This window comes from Herpailurus yagouaroundi, unplaced genomic scaffold (assembly GCF_014898765.1).
Source record: "Herpailurus yagouaroundi ecotype Mexico unplaced genomic scaffold, PumYag 100, whole genome shotgun sequence".
Lineage (NCBI taxonomy): Eukaryota > Metazoa > Chordata > Mammalia > Carnivora > Felidae > Herpailurus > Herpailurus yagouaroundi.
Genome location: NW_024412391.1, coordinates 77,698,897 through 77,719,190, shown reverse-complemented (window position 1 = coordinate 77,719,190; position 20,294 = coordinate 77,698,897). Strand labels below are relative to the sequence as shown.

Genomic DNA, 20,294 nt, shown 5'->3' with positions numbered 1-20,294 from the left:
TATATATATATATATATATATATATATATAAAATTTTTTTTTTTTTACCATAGGAATTTCTGTCCCTATCTGCTTGGCAAAAACGTGTGTTTTCTATCAATGGAACTCCATTCATACTCAGTAGATACCTTGCAGTTCTTTGCTTTTCCTCTTTTTCTATCCCAGGAGCATCTCGGAACCCCTTTGAATGCACCCTTATGGTGCTTATAACTCCCCAGAACTTCTACTAGAGAGTTCTTCTCATGTAGGGTGTGGGCTGGGAGTCAGATCCACCCGGGATAGAATTTCTGTTCCTCCACTGAGTTAGTGCATAGTGTCTGGCCTGTTACTAATGTCAGAGCTTCGCTTTTCCCATATGTCTGCAAAGGTGGGGTAACACATTAGAGAGATGCTGTGAGGATTCAATTAGATAGTGTAAAAAAAACCATTTCTTGCACATAGGAAGTATTCAGCAAATGATGGCTGCAATTTAATGAACTGTTCTGGTTGATATTCATGAAGTCCAATACCTAGGACTGGTCTTGCCTGGGCACTCATCAACCATTCCCCCACTGGGAATGCTAAGATGAATCGCATCCAGGATATGCAATCTCAGCTTTCCTGCAAATATTTAGGCCCTTTACTGATCTGCAGAGTTGTTCATCAGTGTCAGACAATTAAAAACAGGAGACAAGAAATCAGAATTCCTACCCCAAATGGGAGAGAACAGATATACATAATTTGCACTGGGTTCCCCAATTCAGTCTTTTCTTTGAAGGACAAGTTGAGAAGTTATCATTTATGCAGACAAGTGGGTTGTGTGGAGCAGTAGGTAAAAGTCTATCTTCATTCTGACAGAGCTTCTGCAGATACTTGCTGAGTTTATGTGCATAAAAAGTAATATCCCTGAAAGTTAGCATTTCAGTAAGAAAGCTTGCAACAGAAACTGGGAAACTAACTGAAAATTGGCCCTATACTAAACATCTGACATGCCTACCAAAGATAGGGTTTATGGGTACTTTTTAATTGAATCGACTATCAATCCTACCTCACTTTTACCTTTTAATTATCATGAGTGAGAAACCCTACTGACTCTCCTAAATTTCTCATCTGTTCTGTAAACACCGCACTCATCACTGCTTTAACCTCCCATTAGTTAGAGCTATTTGAGCATCCACCCAGCGCCATTCACTTGCATAAGACATTTATTAAAGTTCAACATTGGGAGATACTATATTTCATGTTTAAATATCTTATCGTAAAAATTGCAATCACATTTTCACAACAATACACCTCATGCTTCAGAAGTCTTTATGTCACATCTCAACTCATTACACATTCCAAAGGAGGAGAGCAATTTTAAAAGCTTTGTATTTCTCATTATGCTTATTTACCCATCACTTACTAAAACTGGACCATATTTCAGAGTTTCATGAATAGTGAAGGCAGATTTCAAGGAACATCAGACTTATGATGGCACCCTTAACTTGACATTCATAGAAAAATCTGAAAGTACACGCATGGCTGGTTTTATCCAGAACTGCACTTAATTTAAACCCAGCTTTTTATTTTTCCCTGAAGTGTCTGCTGTATTTGATATATCTTCAGTTTCCATAAGCTGTTTACACCTGCTCAATATCAAGGGCATTCCATACTCAGAATAATTTAAGCCAATTTGATGAATTGATTTGAATAACAATAATATAAAGAAAAGTAAGCCAGCAGAATCAGAAAACCACAGCATTTTAAGAGTAGAAAGAGTCACGTTAGAGTTATTTCTTTCATTCCCTACCCACCCAAAAGGTAAGGCTTTTGCCAAGGTCCTATAGGTAGTTAGCGGCAGAGCCTAGACTAGAACCAATTGCTCTTAATTCTTAGATGAGTGCTCTTTCCATAGCACCATGTTGTCAAATAAGGAAAAACCAAGGGTTATCACTACTCACCAAGCTCTAGCAATGCTGAGATGAAAACTGTGAATAACTCTGACTAGTGCACTGGACATTAGAATATCAGTAACCACAATTAGTATTCCTTTCTTGTTCTTTTGGACAGATGCATCTGAATCAGAAATTGAGGGTTCTACTACAAATTTACAGCCTTAAAGTCCCACAAGAACACAAATATCCTTGCCATCTGCCTACAGCTTTTCCTTCAGCCTATATACTAGTCAGCAGACTTTGGAAACTTGAGTAGGTCTGAACCTGACAGAGTCTTAATTCTTTCTATTCAAAAAGTGCAGTGGCATGCGATGAGATATGTTGACCTCTTTATATCCAACTGGGTTACAATTTTGAAGTCTGCAGGGAGCAGGTTCTGGAAGATGAGCTGTTTTCCACTGACTGTGATTACTGGCTTTTCTGGAGGTGGAAAAAAGGCTTCAAGCACTCATCTCCAATTCTTCCCCGGGCCAGCTGCTGGAGCCACTGAAACCCAAGAGCATGCATACCATCTGCCTACTCCATCCATGGTCTGCAAACCCAAGTTTCCTATGAAGAGTCACCCTCTTATAAAAAGGAAAGAAAGAAATACAAACCAAAAAGAGAAAAACCAAGAGGAAAGATTGGCTCACAGTCACACACAAAAAAGCTGATCAAGTCAGGGCAAAGAGGATTTTATATGGTTTGGAAGATTAGTAAGGCTGTTCACTGTTGGTATTTGTTGCTTTTTTGTACCAGATATGTTCCTTTATTCAAAAACTAGTGTCCTGTGGTGTCAAATGGATAAATCAATACAATCACTTCTAATGTTCCTTGACTTCCCTTTTAAGTAAAATTTTGAAGCCATTTCTCTCCTGGAGAGTACTCTGTCAACCAACCCAATGAATGTTACTATCTGACTGGGAAAGATACATTCATTTTGTTCAATGTGAAAAAGAAAAAGAAAAATGTATTGTACTTTCATGTATATGACATGAAGCTAGATCTTACTATTCTCAGTGATAAGGAGCAGAGAGTTAACCTAATAAAGCTTTCTATAAAGTAATAAGACATTTTTAACAAATGTACCACTCAGGCATACATCTGAATGAGTAAATGAGTAGAATCCTTTCAAGTATTTGTACTGCTCAGAAGCTTTTGAAATTTTTCTTTTGAGCTAGCTTTCCAGGGCAGTTTATAAATCTCTCAAGATACTTAGTTTCATTTGTTTATAGATTTCCTTCTTCTTTGGTCCACAATGCTGATAACCATAGTTATTCTCTAATAACCCTATTCTTTTCTTGATACTTAGCACCAAATATAATTAGGCTGTTTAAAAAAAAATAAAATTCATTTTCAAAGAACAAAAATCCAGCAACTTGATTCTGAAATAATTGCAAAAGAACATGATTCATACACTAAAAGCAACATTAAAAGGAGCTTCTAAATTGGTGATTCTTAATTTGAAGTAATAAGGCTAAGGTTGAAACAGATATATAATCTACATTGGTTGCAATATGTTGGCTTAAAATTTAGTTGGATCTGATATCTCTATTTCTATGCCTGCATATCTACCTGTAATTCAACCTACTATTGTAGTCCATGAGTCTACAGTGTTTAAAGATATTTGGAGTCCTTAATTATGTTCTTGATCACTTCAACTCACAGAATTTCAAGTCATTGGAATTTTTGTTTTCTTTTTTTAGTAATATAACGGTGACACAGGTTGATGTCACCATCCTTTCTTAGCACATGCTTAGAACTACACCTTCATGATGAAAATTACAAATAACTAGAAAGATTAATTCATGCCCACAAAAACATACTGCCTTGTTGAATATTAAAAAAAATACCATATAAGCTTTAAAAGTACTGATGTGCGCTTAAGAATTAAAATCATATTCCCCCATGCAGTATACTAGAAAGTTCTGCCCTAATTTCAGACTTTTTTTTAATTTCAGACTTTTTAATACATATGTAATCACCAGCTTCTCTTCTATAGTCCTCTCTGACTATAGTCTAATATAATTAGGGGAAAGGGATATTGATCCCTTTGCATAGCTACACCTTTTGGTGTGTTGGTAACTGCTTTTCTTAAAGGGAAACCGATTCCATAATTTTTAAAGAGCCCGTTTCTATTTGCTTCTCCATGAAATATAATTTAACATAACAGAAAAAATTTTAAAATATATATTAGTAATCTTATAAGTTTATTCTTGATATTGCTTCTTTTTAACATGACTTAGTTTGTACTAACTTGGTGCTTAAATATGTAGAAACATCATTGTGAGTTACACCCCAATCAGCTCTTCCATAAAAGTAATTTTTTTCATATCTTAAAACTATGTTTTTAATTTTATTCACTTTTTATGGACTAGTTTTAGATATTTGGTTTTATTGATTTTCGTCTTTTACTTGGTATACACTGGTATTTCTTTTGGCTTCAAATACATTTAAAATAATTCCTAATAAGACCATCTCACCAAATGACAAAGTATGAACTTGAGAGAGAAGTTTAATTTTAACTACCTTCCATTTCATTTTGAAACTTTAAAAATTGGTCATTGAAGTTCTCCTTCATGGCATCTGGTATAATGGTGAAAAAAAAGTATCTGGAATTTATATCTGTGCTCATAAATGCCTTGAAAATTAATTTGTGTCTCTAATAAATACTGGATAGAGAAGACCAGCATTTCATCAATAAATGAAAATGGTTATATCTTTTTTCCTCATGGTTAGGAAGCATAGTCAATTTAACCATGGTTGATTAGACTCAAGAGTTAACTATATGCAATCTTTACGCACAGTAGAATACTAAAACAAAAATAAACTCCATTTTTAAGTGTTTAAACACTTGAAAATTAATCCAATGTTTTTCTGTATTAATTCCATTAAACTCCCTCATATATGTTTGAACCTATATTATCCAAACAACAAGCCATGCTGCCTTAACTGCACATTTACCATGATACAATTAAATAATCTTGCTAATCTCTAAATAGATGCTACTGACTTAGTGCTTCTGAAATTGTCCTTTGTATTGTATTAAAGTAACTGAAATCCCATTTGATGTATGTTCTGAACTTTTCCAAGTCCTTTATGTGTATACATTTTTCCTGGTTAGTCTTTATCACATTCCAAATTACAACAGTTTTGTCTCATGATTATTTACTCATGTCTCCTGAAGTTCCCTTACATAAAAATCCTATCTAGCCTGAAATCTAATGGTAGAAAGATTCATCTACAGTATTTAGTTTTTAAAAATCAACTTTCATTTTAGGACACCAGGATCCTCTTAAGACTTTTACTCCCCATAAATCATACAACTAGCGATGAAAAGACACATATTTAGGTACAAATTGAGGTCTTTAATATGCAAATCATGTGATGGTTTATGTTTTAGAGAAAATATCAAGAATTAGTTCCTAAGGATCTTTTCTCCCTGATTCATTTTCAAAGAAGGATGAACTGATCTCATGGGAGCTTCTGTGTGCATTCACAGAAGTGTGTATGCTCATGTTCATTATATGCCCAACAATACTGTCTCTGTGACCAAGCCCTGCCTTTCAAGACTAGAGACACAGCTTCAAAAAATATATTTTTGAAAAATCAGGCCCTGAGATACGGTTCTGGACAAATGAAAAGCCTAAATGCAGTCAACTTTGTTTATGGGGCAGGGAACAGACTGATGAGATTTTATATTATTTACAGTTAAGGTCCATAAAGAGCTAGACTAACCACCTCCCTCCCTCACTTAGCTTGGAAATCAACCAGAAGCTGGGCCCATATTCCCTTCCAGAGAGGGGTACAGGAGCCAAGTTGGCCACAACTGAATTTGGCTGGGTATATGGGGGTTTGTGAGGGGAGAGTGTCTCTGGAGCTCTCACCCAGAATCTTCTTATTCACTAGACACCAAGGAAATCCAGTGCCAAGACTGTTCCTTTCCTCCTAGTCATAGTTACTGGCGGTGGAGTTAGCAGAATTATTCAGTTGGGTCTTGCCTTATAAAAATAGTTAAGCCACCCTCACATAGTTACAATGCACTACAATTTGTTTTTTCATGGAGTTATCCAGGACCTATTCTTGGAGCCATTTATCGACCACACAAGAGGCACACGTATTAATGCATGCATTTGTAAGAGCAGTGACATACTCTTCAGTAACATCTATTCCTTTTATGGTACTGGGTATATGAAAACCAATGAGAATTTTTTGACCAAAGAAAATATGTTACAAACATCACTCTGTAGCCAAGACCAGTAGATATGCTGGACACACATGTAAGATTCCAAACAAAGCCAGGACTTTTTACATGACTGACACATTTTTGCTGCATATTCTTTGAATATGTCTGAACATTTTATTAAAAGATATACTGGTGAAGATGGTAGATTGTGTAGGTCCAGTACATCAGTATAAAAGTAATTAGAGATAATATAAGTCAGACTCATCACTATCTTAGATGTTTTTTTCACTTTTATGCCAAGTTAAGAGCATCCTTAATGAATGGTATTACTCCAACTGGCTATTAGGAGTAGTGGCTACAAATTCAAAGAATAATTGTTTGATTATAATATTCAGATTCATTGAATTTCTAATCATCTCCTTTATAAGAGCTATTCAAGGAATTCTAATTGAATTTATGACCTTGTACTGAAATCACATCATGAAACTCTTTATGTTTACTCATATAAGCCTAGTTATTTTACCCTTATATTTATTTTTCCTTCATAGTATTTCTTTTGCACTCTAAAGAGAGATGACTTATTTAAGAAGTTAATTAACTAATGCAAAATTTATCCCTATTATCTACATATTTAATTAAGACTTCTTATTTATGTCATCGCCTTATCAAGGACTACAAGTATTCCTGAATGTCAGCCTCTTATCTATTTCTCTCAGCTTTTAAACATAATAAAGTGCCCGGATTCTTTATTCAGTATTTCAGATCTCCTTTCTTTCATGTCACAAAAGATAAATGCACATGGCTGCACTGACAACATCACAGCTTTGAAAATGCGTCCACCCGTTACCTTATAAATAGTTCAGTCACTTACTTTAATCCATCTTCCTCTGGCCATCACTCTAATGTCAAACTTACAAGTTTAAGAATGCACTTTTCTCAACTTCTAGTTTCAAAGCAAGAGCCCAAAAGTCTATTCACTTCACTAACACAAACTGACAGGGGTAGCATTTGGACTGAAAAGATGTCAATCAGTAAGCATTCTCATTTAAGAATATGTGATAGTGGTGCCCTGGCATTTTTGTTTTGATGGTATTTGGTGTTAACAATGGCAAAAGTCTACCCCTCCTAAGATGTGCGTAGGTAAAAGGGTTGGGTGCTGAATTATCCATTTCACTTCTCTGTGTGTTTTCAACAGTTCAGTATAATAATCCATGACCTATGCCTTTTGCATAGTTCTGGTAGTTCAAGACACCCCATATATATATATATATATATATATATATATATATATATATATATATAGCCAAGTTTTTCTGTCTTTAATGTCAATTTTCCAGAGCCCATAGCTTTGAGTTTATTAAAATTCAGAGCAGTGCTAAAACAAAAGAAATACACACAACACAGAGTTTCTGGAGAGATTGGGAAGTCTCTGAGGATCATGGGACTTGAAGGAAATGGATTTTGATATCTACCTAGGATCTAGGACCTGACTTGAAAAGTCCTTGAATTGTCCTACAGTTAATACAAGATTCTTAAATAAGCTGACAGGTACTAAAAAGTTGATGTGTGAATTTTATCATTTGACTGGGTCCTCTCTTTTGAAGTAGCACCTGCTCATAATCAGAGATTGTTGTTCTGTGGATTTCTATAGGTTGCATATGAGACATTTGTACCCCACACTCAACATTATCACTTTCTAAGAGTTACAGACATTTAGCTTTACTTTTCAATGCATGAGTTTCTTTTCACTTGTGAGGATCCCCTGCTGCAAACCAGAGATGAGGCTGGGAGTTACTGGGTAGATTCTATTTACAAAATAGCTGTTTCAGCTAATAAATTTAATTTTCATTCTCCTGTTTCGCAGTGTGGAGTTCTACCCCAATCATGATTCATTCTAAATCATCAACATCCTGCACTAGAGTTCATATTTATCAAAACTAATTTAAGAAGTAAGACAGGCTTTGTAGCTTGACAACTGCAAGTTTCATCTGGCTACAACATCATCACAAACCACACAATGGTAGTTAAATTTTTTTCACTTAAAAATTCCATATCTCAAAAAAAATCCATATCTCAAATCAATTTTGTCCCAAAGTCCACCATAAAAAATTAGTGCAATTTAACTTTTCTTTTAAATAATAGACATATAGGTGAACACTTATCTTTTAACATAGAAAGACAATAATGTTGTCTGTTGTACTCACACGGCACTGTGCGGAGGTAGAGGTTGTCACGAATGATTTGCTGAAGTTCGTGATCCACAGAACCCTTCTGAAATCGTAAGTTGAGGTAGTGACGAAGATCCTTATCAACAATTCCTCCTAGAATGATAAAGTTTCTTAATGAAGGATGCTGGAAAATAAGTTTTAAGTATGTAATTTGATTCTGTCTTAAATATACTCATGAACCCATTTAAACATTTATCTGCATAATAATAAAAGATAAGATTTACTGAGATAATTGTCAGGTCTGTGCTCAGCATTTTACAAGGCATTCTTTAAATTATTTTTCATTTAGAATGAAGTCTGTATTATGTCAAAAGTTATGTGTTACTCCTGAACTAATGTCACAGTATATCTCATAGCACTGCTGACAAAAAAGACACCCACCCACTACCTCCATTGTCCCTTTCCTCCTAGGCTCTGGTAGGCACCATTCTACTTTCCATCTCCATGAATGTGACTGCTCTAGGTATATGATATAAGTGGAGCCATATAATATTTTCCCTTTAGTTACTGTCTTATTTCACTTAGTATGTCTTCAAGGTTTGAGAAGATGTTTAAGTTATTCAAAGTTACTATGGATTTAGATACAGTAATTTGAAAAGTTAAAAGAATAAAACCTACACAAATATTAATGTTTCATTCCCTTTATATAATAAATCAAAATAATTTTTTAAAGTGTGTGTGTATGAGTTAATGTTATTTTAATTATTTTTTAAGTTTATTTATTTAATTTGAGAGATAGAGAGAGAGAGAGAAAGAGAGAGAGAGAGAAAGAGAGAGAGAGAGAGAGAGAGAGAGAGAGAGAGAGAGAGAGCATGTACAGGAGGGGCAGAGAGAGAGAGGATCCCAGCAGTGCTGAGCCTGGTATGGGACTTGATCTCATGAACTGTGAGATCATGACCTGAGCCAAAACCAAGAGTCAGACACATAACTGATTGAGCTACCCAGGTGCCCCTTCAAGTAATTTTCTATGTGCAGATATTTTTAACCTGGGACAAGGTTTGAAAAATTTTAGGTAATTTTTCTTTTATTATTATACTTGTTTTATTATTATTATTATTATTATTATTATTATTATTATTATTATCCCAGAAATGATTTTAAGCCTATTTGCCATTATAATGTAGTGAAAAATAAACTGAGCCCTAGGCAATAAAAGGTACTCTGTGGATCTACCAAAGACTAACTTCATATTTAAAGATAATTATGCAAAATTATGAAGATTTATCCAAGGCCCTTCTTATTCTATTTAAAAGAATAAATTATAAGTCAAAATACCTATAAAAATATAAATAATCCTTCCTGAAATGGTTATCTTTTCAAGCATATTAGATAATTGAACCAGGACAAAAAATTAAAGATAGAATAGGAAATCTGTAAGAGTCACATAAATCATATTCTCTTTGTCTTTTTGAATTCCCAAATTACAATTCATCAATCTATTTGCACCACCATGACCATGTAAAATAGCATTATGTGGGTGTGCATATATGCAACACAAACACCTTTTATGCAAACAGTAGTTAATGTATTTGCAAACTACATATCACAACATTTCTGAAGTTTCTGAATCCATTGTTTCAGTTGCTGTCTATGCTATTGGCACAGCCTCAGTAAGATGCCATAAGAAATAATATTTTTAACTGAATTGACTATCAAAATTTTTCCTCTCCAAACACTGTTTCTCATATATTTGAGCAAATAATTGCAATCTAGTTTTTTCCACACAATATAATATAATATCAGAAAGCAAATGATATCCAAGGCAAACATATTGCTTATTGAGTGCACATAAACACTACATCCAGAATGCTTGTACATCTAATTTTCCAAATTCAAAACAATTTCTTTGGTCAAAGAAGCAAAGCAGTCAAATATGAGAGTCACTTAAAACTAACACTTATCTACGATTGCCTATTATGTATACCTCCAAATGTCCTGCATTTCCATGGGTCTTGGACTTCCTGACATCCCTCTGAAGTAGTTAATTATTAGAGAGCCTGAAATGCTGTTTTTCTCCTTCGGACTTTTCTGGTCAACAGATCATGCCTACCCTTGCCGCTAAATCATTACAGCCACAGAGCCAGCATCATGCCTGCCTGTTTTCAGCTGTCATTTCCACAGAGTTCTAAGTACACAGGTCCTTCAACAACTGCACTCCGGCTTTCTTCTCTTTTTCTTTCTGTCGAATATGTGGGACATGCCAAGTGATGAGATGCTTTCTAGCAGCCGGAGAAAATGCTAACTATAGAACAACAGATGCAGTCTGTCCACTAAAGTGAGCTAGAATCACTCACCTAATGTTACATGGATAAGCTCACATTTTGTAGTCCAAGATGATTCTTTTCCCTGAAAACAAATTATTAGTTTAAACCATTTTTCTACTGCAAATATGCTACATTCACCCTCTCAAAAATTAACTTCTGTAAGAAAACAACAACAAAAAGCTGTCTATTCATTCAGTGACTTTTTCCCCCCATGGAAGGATCTGCTGAAGCTTCTGAGAATTAATATAAAATTTCTTCCATTAATTAAAATGAAAGACATAAATGATGACAATTATTTTGGAAGGATTTCTCTTGCCTCATATTTCACAAATACTTTATTGTTCTTCATAATTTTTCATCACATCTTTCAAGTAAAAAAATTTTATTTATCCTTATTATGGGAACTTCTGCTACTTGCCTACCCAGTATTCTTTCCTTTGTTCTTTTTCTTTTCTTTTTTTTTTTTTTCTTTTTAATTAAGAATACTGACTTAGTTTCAGGCCCAAGTATGCTCAGCTTTAGGACATGGATCACAGTAGTCTGAAATAGTCATATGACTTAGTTCCTCACTTTCCTGGCTGCCCTTTCAACTTCCAGAAGCTGTGTTCTGGCCATTGAGACCTAACATAGAAGGAGAGTATTTCTTTATTAACTGAACTAGACCAGCTCTCTAAGATGAAGCAGCCATAAAGGGATATGACATGCATAAGGGAAAAATCCAACATGCTAAGGATACTGGAGTAGAAGTTAGAAACAACCTGGACCCCTGATGGCTTCAATGAGCAGCTAAAATAATACAGGCAACTACATAGCATATATTTCTAAAGCTATTATGGTTTTATGTTATTTGCAAGTTTACATGATCCCAACTGATACATGTGTAGGTATAGAACTATTTTATATATATGTATATATGTGTATATATGTGTAGAGAGCACACACACACACACACACACACACACACACTTAAGGGCACATGTTCCCTTAATTAGCAAGTTAAATTAGAGAAGAATTAAGCAACAGGAGTGGGCAATAGCTGAGCTGAAAAATAGCTCTTGGGTCTCAAGATTACCTGATTTCAGGTATCTAAGTTCACATTTTAAAAAATTATGCATGGTAAGTGTTCAGTAAATGTTACCTATTATTAAAACAAATGAATAATCTGCTACATTATTTGCCATAGTTATAACTTTTGGTTGTATTGTTATTTTTTCCCATGGAGTTTCTGTTGTGTCATTTGTTAGTGATAATAGATTTGCTGCCTTAGAAGATGCCTACATCAACCATTCTATTAAGCAGAGCACTGCCACCGCCAATGCCCTAGCCATTTTATTCTTTGAAAAGCTCAGTAGCTCTTTTATTATATTTAAAATTTTTTGAAATGCTTCATTTAACTGTGATTTTTCCCATTTATTTTACAAAATAAAACAAGTTAGAAGATATAATACGCTTTCAAATCACATATTTGTTAGTAAGAGATCTGGGAAGGATTTGAAGCTGAAGATTCTGCTAAAGAACATGTACTTAAGTTTCTTAACCTATAGTCTGGAAACCAAACTTCTTTTTTAAATTTTTTTAATATTTATTTATTTTTGAAGGAGAGAGAGACAATGTGAGTAGGGGAAGGGCAGAGAGAGAGGGAGACACAAAATCAGAAGCAGGCTCCAGGTTCCGAACTGTCTGCACAGAGCCTGATGCAGGGCTCAAACTCATGGACAGTGAGATCATGACCTGAGCTGAAGTCAAACACTCAACCGACTGAGCCATCCAGGCACCGCTGAAGACCAAACTTCTTAGTTCAAAGCAGTCAAGTCCTTTCTCAACATGACCTCAAACAAGCTTTTCAGCCTGACATCAAAGGTTAACTTATGAAGAACCCTTAAGACAGAACGTGATTCAAACTCTTCATTTGTATTGCGAATGAAGAAAGTGGAGCTCTCACAAATTATCTGACACTGGGCTTGGAGCAAAGATGAAATGGGTACTGGGGAGAGCATCAGGAAGAAACTCCCATGGAGTTTGAGAATGAAAACTGTAAATGTTACCATTTGAAAGTAGTGTGCATCTCTATGGTTTCCAAGTTTTCAGAAATTTGCCCAGTAGAACTGCTTTGCCCCCTTTACTACTTGAATGCCTAGGTTGAGGAAGCTATGAAAGAAGATGCCGCTTAGCTCAGGTGGACAGAAACTTCTTGGCATTTTCCTTAAGACAAATTGTTAGTTGTAGTCTTGTAGCTAACGCTGGTCACTTATCTAAGGTTGAGGGAAAAACACACGAGGCTCTGTAATGTTTGTGCCAAGGGTCTGATTGCTAGTTCGTGACAGGTGTAGTCCCATCCCTCATTAGTGGGCATGGCTATTAGCTCAAACTTTCTCTTCCCTTCAGTCAAATGCTTCTTGAAATCAGCTTGCACTTTCTAAACTAAATGTACATTGAGAAGAGTAATTTACTGATTGGGATGGTAGAGGGTGCATAGAAAGAAGAAGGTGAAGATGACCAGAAAGCCAAAGTCTGGCTCATTCTGATGTCATCTATTCATCTTGTACTTCCTTCTCTTTTCCTCAGGTTTTGTTGTTGTTGTTTGTTTGTTTGTTTTGTTTTTTGTTTTCTCCATTAATCCTCTACAAGATGTTGAAGTGGGTTTTTGATTTTTGTGTTTGTGCTTTATATTTTGTACTCATCTTTGTGCTTTATGTTGCACTACCTTCCTTTGTTAGCGGCACCTTTATTTCTTTTTTCCCAGTAGCCAAATCGATCTCATTCTGTTTAAATGGGGTTAGACTTTTAGTCAATCTGCCTTTGTGTCTTGCTTAGCCAATAAAAGTTTCTCTTCCAGGAGTGGACCTTATAAGTGGAGTGACCCAAGAACGTGAATGCAAAATGCATTCATCCTGAAAGTGGCAGCCATCATTTTTGCTTTCTGGACACACAGAACTGTCCTTATTCTGCATTTTCCTAGCCACCTTTGTTAGTTTCCCCTTTGTTGTTTGCAACTGAAGAAACTGCATGAATAAGAATGTCTTCCCTTTGATATTACCCATGGAATTCTCATCCACTCTTCAGCTTAAAATTATCCTTCCCTTGGCCTTCCTTTTGATCTTTTGGTCTTCTTCCTTCTCTGAACTTCTATATCCAGGTCACCTTTCTTAATCACTTCGCACATTCTAATAGGTCATACAATGACTGGAGAGTCTACATTATGTTGTATAGTAAACTGTGAGCCCTCCAGGACAGGGAATTCCCTAGTCATTATATATCTTCTCCTCTCTTCTCACTTCAATATCTAAAGCAGTGCCTTCTTAATATACAAGGCCCTGTAATTTTTCCTGAATAAATAGATCACAAATACTGCAGTGCACCAACACTTACTCATGGAGTTGTCTTTCACTTCTGGTCTCATTTTTCTCACTTGTAAAAGATGGGTGTTTTACCATTTTGGGCTGCTATAACAGAATACCATTACACTGAGTGGCTTAAACAACAGGTATTCTTTCTTACAGTTCGGGATGCTAAGTCCAAGATCAAGAAGCTAGCAGACTGGGTGTCTGGTGAGGGCACTCTTCCTAGTCAGCAAAGGGCTATCTTTTTCTTGTATCCTCACATAGCTGAGAGAGAAATCATCTCTCTGATGTTTCTTATTAAAGGTACTTGTCCCATTAATGAGAGCTCCACTTTTATAACCTAATAACTTCTCAAAGGTCCCACTTCCTAATACCATAACATTGGAGGTTAGAATTTCAATTTACGACTTTTGGAGGAGACAAACATTCAGTCCATAACAGTATGTGCAGAACCAAATAAGGTCTCCACTAGATCTAAATTCCAGGCTTCCATATAAAGTGTTTACTAAGTGCATTTTAGAGTTTGAGGATCTTTTTTTCTGTAATCAAGCAAATTAATTTCATTAAGTATTTATAATTATAGATCACAAGTTATCCATAGTCCATAAGAAATAAAGCCATGGATAATATCTCCCTAGGATCCTGGGTTTTTTTTGTTTGTTTGTTTTTTCCTGAATTGTCCAGGAAGCTAACATCATCAGCAGACAATTGACTTCATACATTGTCTTTGTCAAATAAGTAGTAAAATAACCAAGCAGAGCAGTCTAGGAGAAATTGGAAGAAGAGAAAGATCTATCCATATCTCTTAAAATAATGCCCCTAGAGTAATTGCACATTTATTTTATCTTAATTTATTTGATGGTGGGGAAGTCGAGGAATAGACAATAGGAAAGCATTATAAGGCTATGTTGCTATGTTCCTTTTCAAAAACTAGTTTCTGCTTGGCTTACCTCAAAAATGGAGAAATAAATCACAGGAAAGTTGATTTATTCTTTTAAGATCCACAGCCACAAAATAGGTGACAGACATATCTAATCCAGTCTCCTGGATCAGGCTCCAACCCCTTTTTAGGTGGAAAATTGTATCTGTGGTTTCTGATGATCTAGAGGCCCATCTCATTTTCAGGCAGCTGGAGTACTGGATGCATTTCATCTATACAGGCCATTCTATAAATTGTGAGCCAGTAAAACTGTTCTTCCCCCAGTAATTGTCCTTTGCCTATTTTAAATAGGAGTACACATATAAGACCCATGGTAACTCACTGTAGATGAATTAATCTGGTTAATTGATTTTCCATAGCTGGAAACATTTAGGTATATGAAAATTTGTATCCCTTCTATGTGTTACTTGTAATCTTAGAGAGTATAGTCAATCCTTTTCATCATGTTTTAATATCTTTGTGTGTTGTTTTTCTTCAAATTTTAGTTGTTTTCTTCATATTTTGTATAAGAAATGCAATAATAGAAGAGTCAACTAAATATATTAAGCAGTTGCAAATCATTAGGAGATTCAAAACTGCAGAGAATAATTGCTGTTTCAGAAAAAAATGACAAAGATAAATGTAAGTGGTTTATAATATTCTCCAGCTCTATTGAAAATGGCTTTTTATCATTTCCTTCCCCCTACTACTGCACAGATGGGATATTATTATTGAGTTTCATTTTTCATTGTTAGTCTTGGTTTCAAAGTAAATGTTAGAGTTGTTCTTATAGTTATGATTATAGGTTCCCATAGAAAAGAAGAAATGAATTCTTGCTGTATGCCTGGTATTGTGCTAAGTGCTGTATAGGCGTTACCCCCAAATTTTATAATAGGGAAAGGTAAAGGATGGGCACATAGTTGAAAACAAACTCAAGTGTATCTAAATTTTCTATAATATTTCAAGATGGCTAATTCAGTGCAGGAATAGGGTATTTTCTATTAATTTCTTTGGCTCATCTAACTCAAACATTAGGTGTTCTTTATAAAAAGCAGGATGTCACAACAAATTCAACATAATGAAAGAAAAAAGATATATGTTGAAAAATTAATCTGGCTGAATTCATTCGATTTGTTTTTTTAAAATAGGAGATTATACCACTGTAAATTTAAAGGGAGAAAACAATATCGTAGGATAGTTATGAATTGATTTGAAATTTTTAATTAAAGATTTATAAATGTCAACGCTCTAAGGTTTCTATGTAAAATGACTAAGGTCATAGGAAGAAACTATTGTCCAAAATATCTACATAATTCACCAGGTAAAGTTCTGTTTGTTTTGTTTTTCACTTGGGGTCTTGGTTTATTGCCTTTTAAACTATTTTCCAGAGTTTAAGTATAATTTTTAAAAAATGCAGTGATAAAAATATTAAAATTGGTTTTTTGAAAATCTAAGCATCTATTCACATTAATTTTTAAAGGCATAAAACAAATTGCTCATATTAGGTATGCCTGAAACATATGCACTTATAAAATTAAAAGTGAACATGTGAATGATATTTGAGCAATGAATATTCAAGTGTCCTTCATTTTATATTAGCAAGCTATTATCCTCAAGTCAACTAACTGAAAAATTGTATTTTTAAAGAGGTGATACTTATTGTGGGTAAAACTGATACGTATTATCAAGAATAAATTTGTAAACATCTGACATTATTTTGTATTTTGAGAATGATAAAACAAGGTCATCCTCTCACTTGATTTTTTGCTAACCTGCTGCAATTTAAACCATCAGATGACCTGGTGCAATCAACAGTTCACTCCAAATGTTTTCATGCTTAAAAGTATGATGACATAGACCACATTGCCCAAACTGATTTTAAAAACCACAGCTTTTTTTATGAGCCCGTTTTACAATGACAATACAAAGAAATTCCCTTACAAAACTGGTTTCAAAGAACAGACTAATATATCCTCTATAAGGACTGTGTCCTGACAGACTACAGCTAATGAAGTTATAAGAATTCTAGGCACATGATTTGAATTGCTACAAGGCTGACTTCGACTAATGAGGAGTGTGTTCCAAAAGTTTATTTGAAATGCAGAACATTCTTTTTTTTCCTATAGAAATAATGCAGCATATTATAATTATGCCTTTGGCCCATCTATAAGTCTTTTAAATTAATTAGGCCCCTAAAATATATTATCTATGGTATGCTAGAAACACATAATTGTTACATTTGCCATGTATAACAATGCTTCTTGAGAGGTGGGGGCAAGGGAAAAATGGCTACAGTTCCAAGTTAGGCTGACAGGTTCTAAAAATTCCAAACACTTCTTTCAAAGGGAGTTAGAATGGAACACCCCCAGCTCCAAGACCTTGGTGGGGATTCTTGTCAAAGAGTCCTCAGGGCAAGGATAGGTTAGGAGTAGGCAGAAGAGGGGCAGACAACTGGGAGGGTAATTCCATATGCCCTTGTATAAATGGTTATGGAACCATAAGCTCTGTGCTCATGTATTTCCTCACAGCCCTGCTCAGCCCAAACTCCCTTTTTCTTTTTTTTTTTTCTTTTTTTTTTTTTTAATTTTTTTTTTCAACGTTTATTTATTTTTGGGACAGAGAGAGACAGAGCATGAACGGGGGAGGGGCAGAGAGAGAGGGAGACACAGAATCGGAAACAGGCTCCAGGCTCTGAGCCATCAGCCCAGAGCCTGACGCGGGGCTCGAACCCACGGACCGCGAGATCGTGACCTGGCTGAAGTCAGACGCTTAACCGACTGCGCCACCCAGGCGCCCCTCAAACTCCCTTTTTCTTTGGAGATACTCAGCCCACAGTTTATTCTGAGGTCCTGCCTGCCTCAGTTTGTTCCACCATCATCCATTTGGTTTGATTTCACTATAAAATGAACTGTAATCTCTTCCCTATTTACTATTTTAGAAGCAAACACAAAATCATTTTGAGATTTCCTGAGCATTCTTAAAAATACTTTATTACTCATCGAATTATGAAAAAAAAATCTGAAATGTGTTTCCCCATAAAACCTTGTAATTCCCTAGCCATTTTATCTGCATACCCCCCTCCTTTGCCCAATACATAAGGATTGCGTACATAGTATGTGTTATAAACATACTATGGACCCTGTAGAAAAGACAATGGTAGTGGATAATAGTGAAAATTGATGGTTACAAAGCCTAGAAGATATTTTCAGATTGCAGAAGAAATCTAAGCTCACCTACTTCAGTTACATATGTCATTCAAGGAATAGGATGTGTGTTTGTGTGCTTGAATGTATAGATATGTGTGTTAAGGAAGCCTAAGTGGGTGGACAATAAGGAGTAAGAAAATAGCCACTGAGGGCTATGAGAATGCAGGTAGAGAGAAGATTTTATCATTCTTTTTTTTAAATTTTTTTTTCAACGTTTTTATTTATTTTTGGGACAGAGAGAGACAGAGCATGAACGGGGGAGGGGCAGAGAGAGAGGGAGACACAGAATCGGAAGCAGGCTCCAGGCTCCGAGCCATCAGCCCAGAGCCCGACGCGGGGCTCGAACTCACGGACCGCGAGATCATGACCTGGCTGAAGTCGGACGCTTAACCGACTGCACCACCCAGGCGCCCCGGATTTTATCATTCTTGTCCCCCTATGTTGTTACTACTTTCACCCCTGAAAGCCAAGGCCCTGGTCTGACTCAGAAGAGAAATGAGAAGCAGAGGGTTTGAGAGACTGAATCCAAATGACATTCTGAGATTGCAGTGGAAAGGGAAGAGGGAGGAAAATAACTCTCAAGCACTGGAAGCTGGAAGAGAAAACCATGCCTGTTACCAACACTGTTGTGCCCCCAAGTGGCTGGAAGAGAAGTGTATGATTCAAACAAGAAGTATAGTGGAGGACCCTGAAAGTGAGTTGTATTATAATGGACTTTCACTGAATTACAAAATTACTTCCTCCAACTAGAGTTTTAGGGGCTATTTATATACTTTCCAGACATAGTGCTATAGATTAGCAAATTCAATTATCTGTACCTAAAGGCAATCAATTAAAATTTCCTAAGAATTCATTTTTAGACATCTGGGACTGTATTGCCTGTAGAATTATAGGGAAGACTGAGCCAACAATGGGAAAGAAGAAAGAATATACAATTAACCAAAGGCATTCTTTTTTTAAGTTTATTTATTTATTTTGGGAGCAAGAGAGAACATGCATGTCTGGGAGTTGTGGAGGAGCAGAGAAAAAGGGAGAGAGAGAGAGAGAGAATCCCAAGCAAGCTTTGCACTGTCAGCTCAGAGCCTCATGCAGGGCTCTAACCCATGAACCATGAGATCATGATCTGAGATGAAGTCAGATGCTTTGCTTAACCCACTGAGCCACTCAGGTGCCCCCCCCCCAAGGCATTCTTGATTGCTTTCTGTCCCCTGATTACATGTAAAATTGTGCATGATTTTTGAGCTGATAAAGGGATATTTAGAGGTTGCCATCTTAAGCAAACCCCGCTCATCCTTTGAACTGCTTGCAATAGAAACCTACTGAAAACATCTCTTTGAAGTAAACTTCCATTTGACTGACCTATTATTATTTAATCTTAACATTTTTTAATGAAAATATTATGTGACTGTTTCCCTAAGGATATATTTTGAATCAAGACAATAAGTAGAGGTTACAAACTTCATAGGAATTTAGTTTTTACTGCTTTATGAAAAGAAATAGCATAGAGGAGAATAAAAAAAACAAATCTGACAAGGGGAGGAAATACATACACACAAACATATGGTATAGGAGTTCACATTTTGGGGTGTTGTTAAAGGGGTAATTGTATTAAGAGGAGCTGAAGGTAACTGCTTTCTGTGGGAAGGCCCAAGAAGTAGAAAAGATTTTTATGCTGCCCACTAATATTTATCACATAACATCACCATTATATTACGAAAATTAGGGGGTAGTAGAGATAAATGTTGCTATTCTTCAGTTGGGACAAATTTCATTTTCCTGACTAGTGCAACTTTTATTCTTTAAAGCGTAGTACAATGCTGTATAATTGATTTGGATTCAATAAATATTGGTTGAATTACATTCTTTCTCAATTGATGACTTAAATGATTTTCCTAGTATTAATAAATATTTCAAATACATGAAAGCAACAATATAATCAGTGTGATTTCTAAAAGTTCAGAAAAGCTTCTTATCATAAAAGAGTTGTCTACCATTACTATATATTTCTTTTAAAAAATTTTTTTATTCTTTTTGAGAGAGAGACACACACCGAGCATGAGCAGAGGAGGGGCAGAGATGAAGACACAGAATCCGAAGCAGGCTCCAGGCTCTGAGCTGTCAGCCCAATGCTGGGTTCCAACTCACGAGCTACCAGATCATGACCTTAGCTGAAGTCGGATGCTTAACCTACTGAGCCATCTAGGTGCCTCTGTATATTTCTTTTTTGAACTGATACTATGAGTTTTTTGTTAGGT

The 20,294-nt window shown here is 35.6% G+C and overlaps 1 protein-coding gene across 3 annotated transcripts in view; it reads right to left on the bottom strand.

Moving 5' to 3' along the window:
• The window catches only part of MAGI2 (membrane associated guanylate kinase, WW and PDZ domain containing 2), a 1,342,154-nt gene that overhangs the window by 939,288 nt on the left and 382,572 nt on the right, over nucleotides 1-20,294 (bottom strand). For all 3 annotated transcript variants that reach the window (XM_040472823.1, XM_040472822.1, XM_040472824.1), the window contains exon 2: nucleotides 8,286-8,402. In XM_040472823.1, coding sequence (XP_040328757.1) covers nucleotides 8,286-8,402 — 117 coding nt within the window. The remainder of the gene's footprint in view (nucleotides 1-8,285; nucleotides 8,403-20,294) is intronic.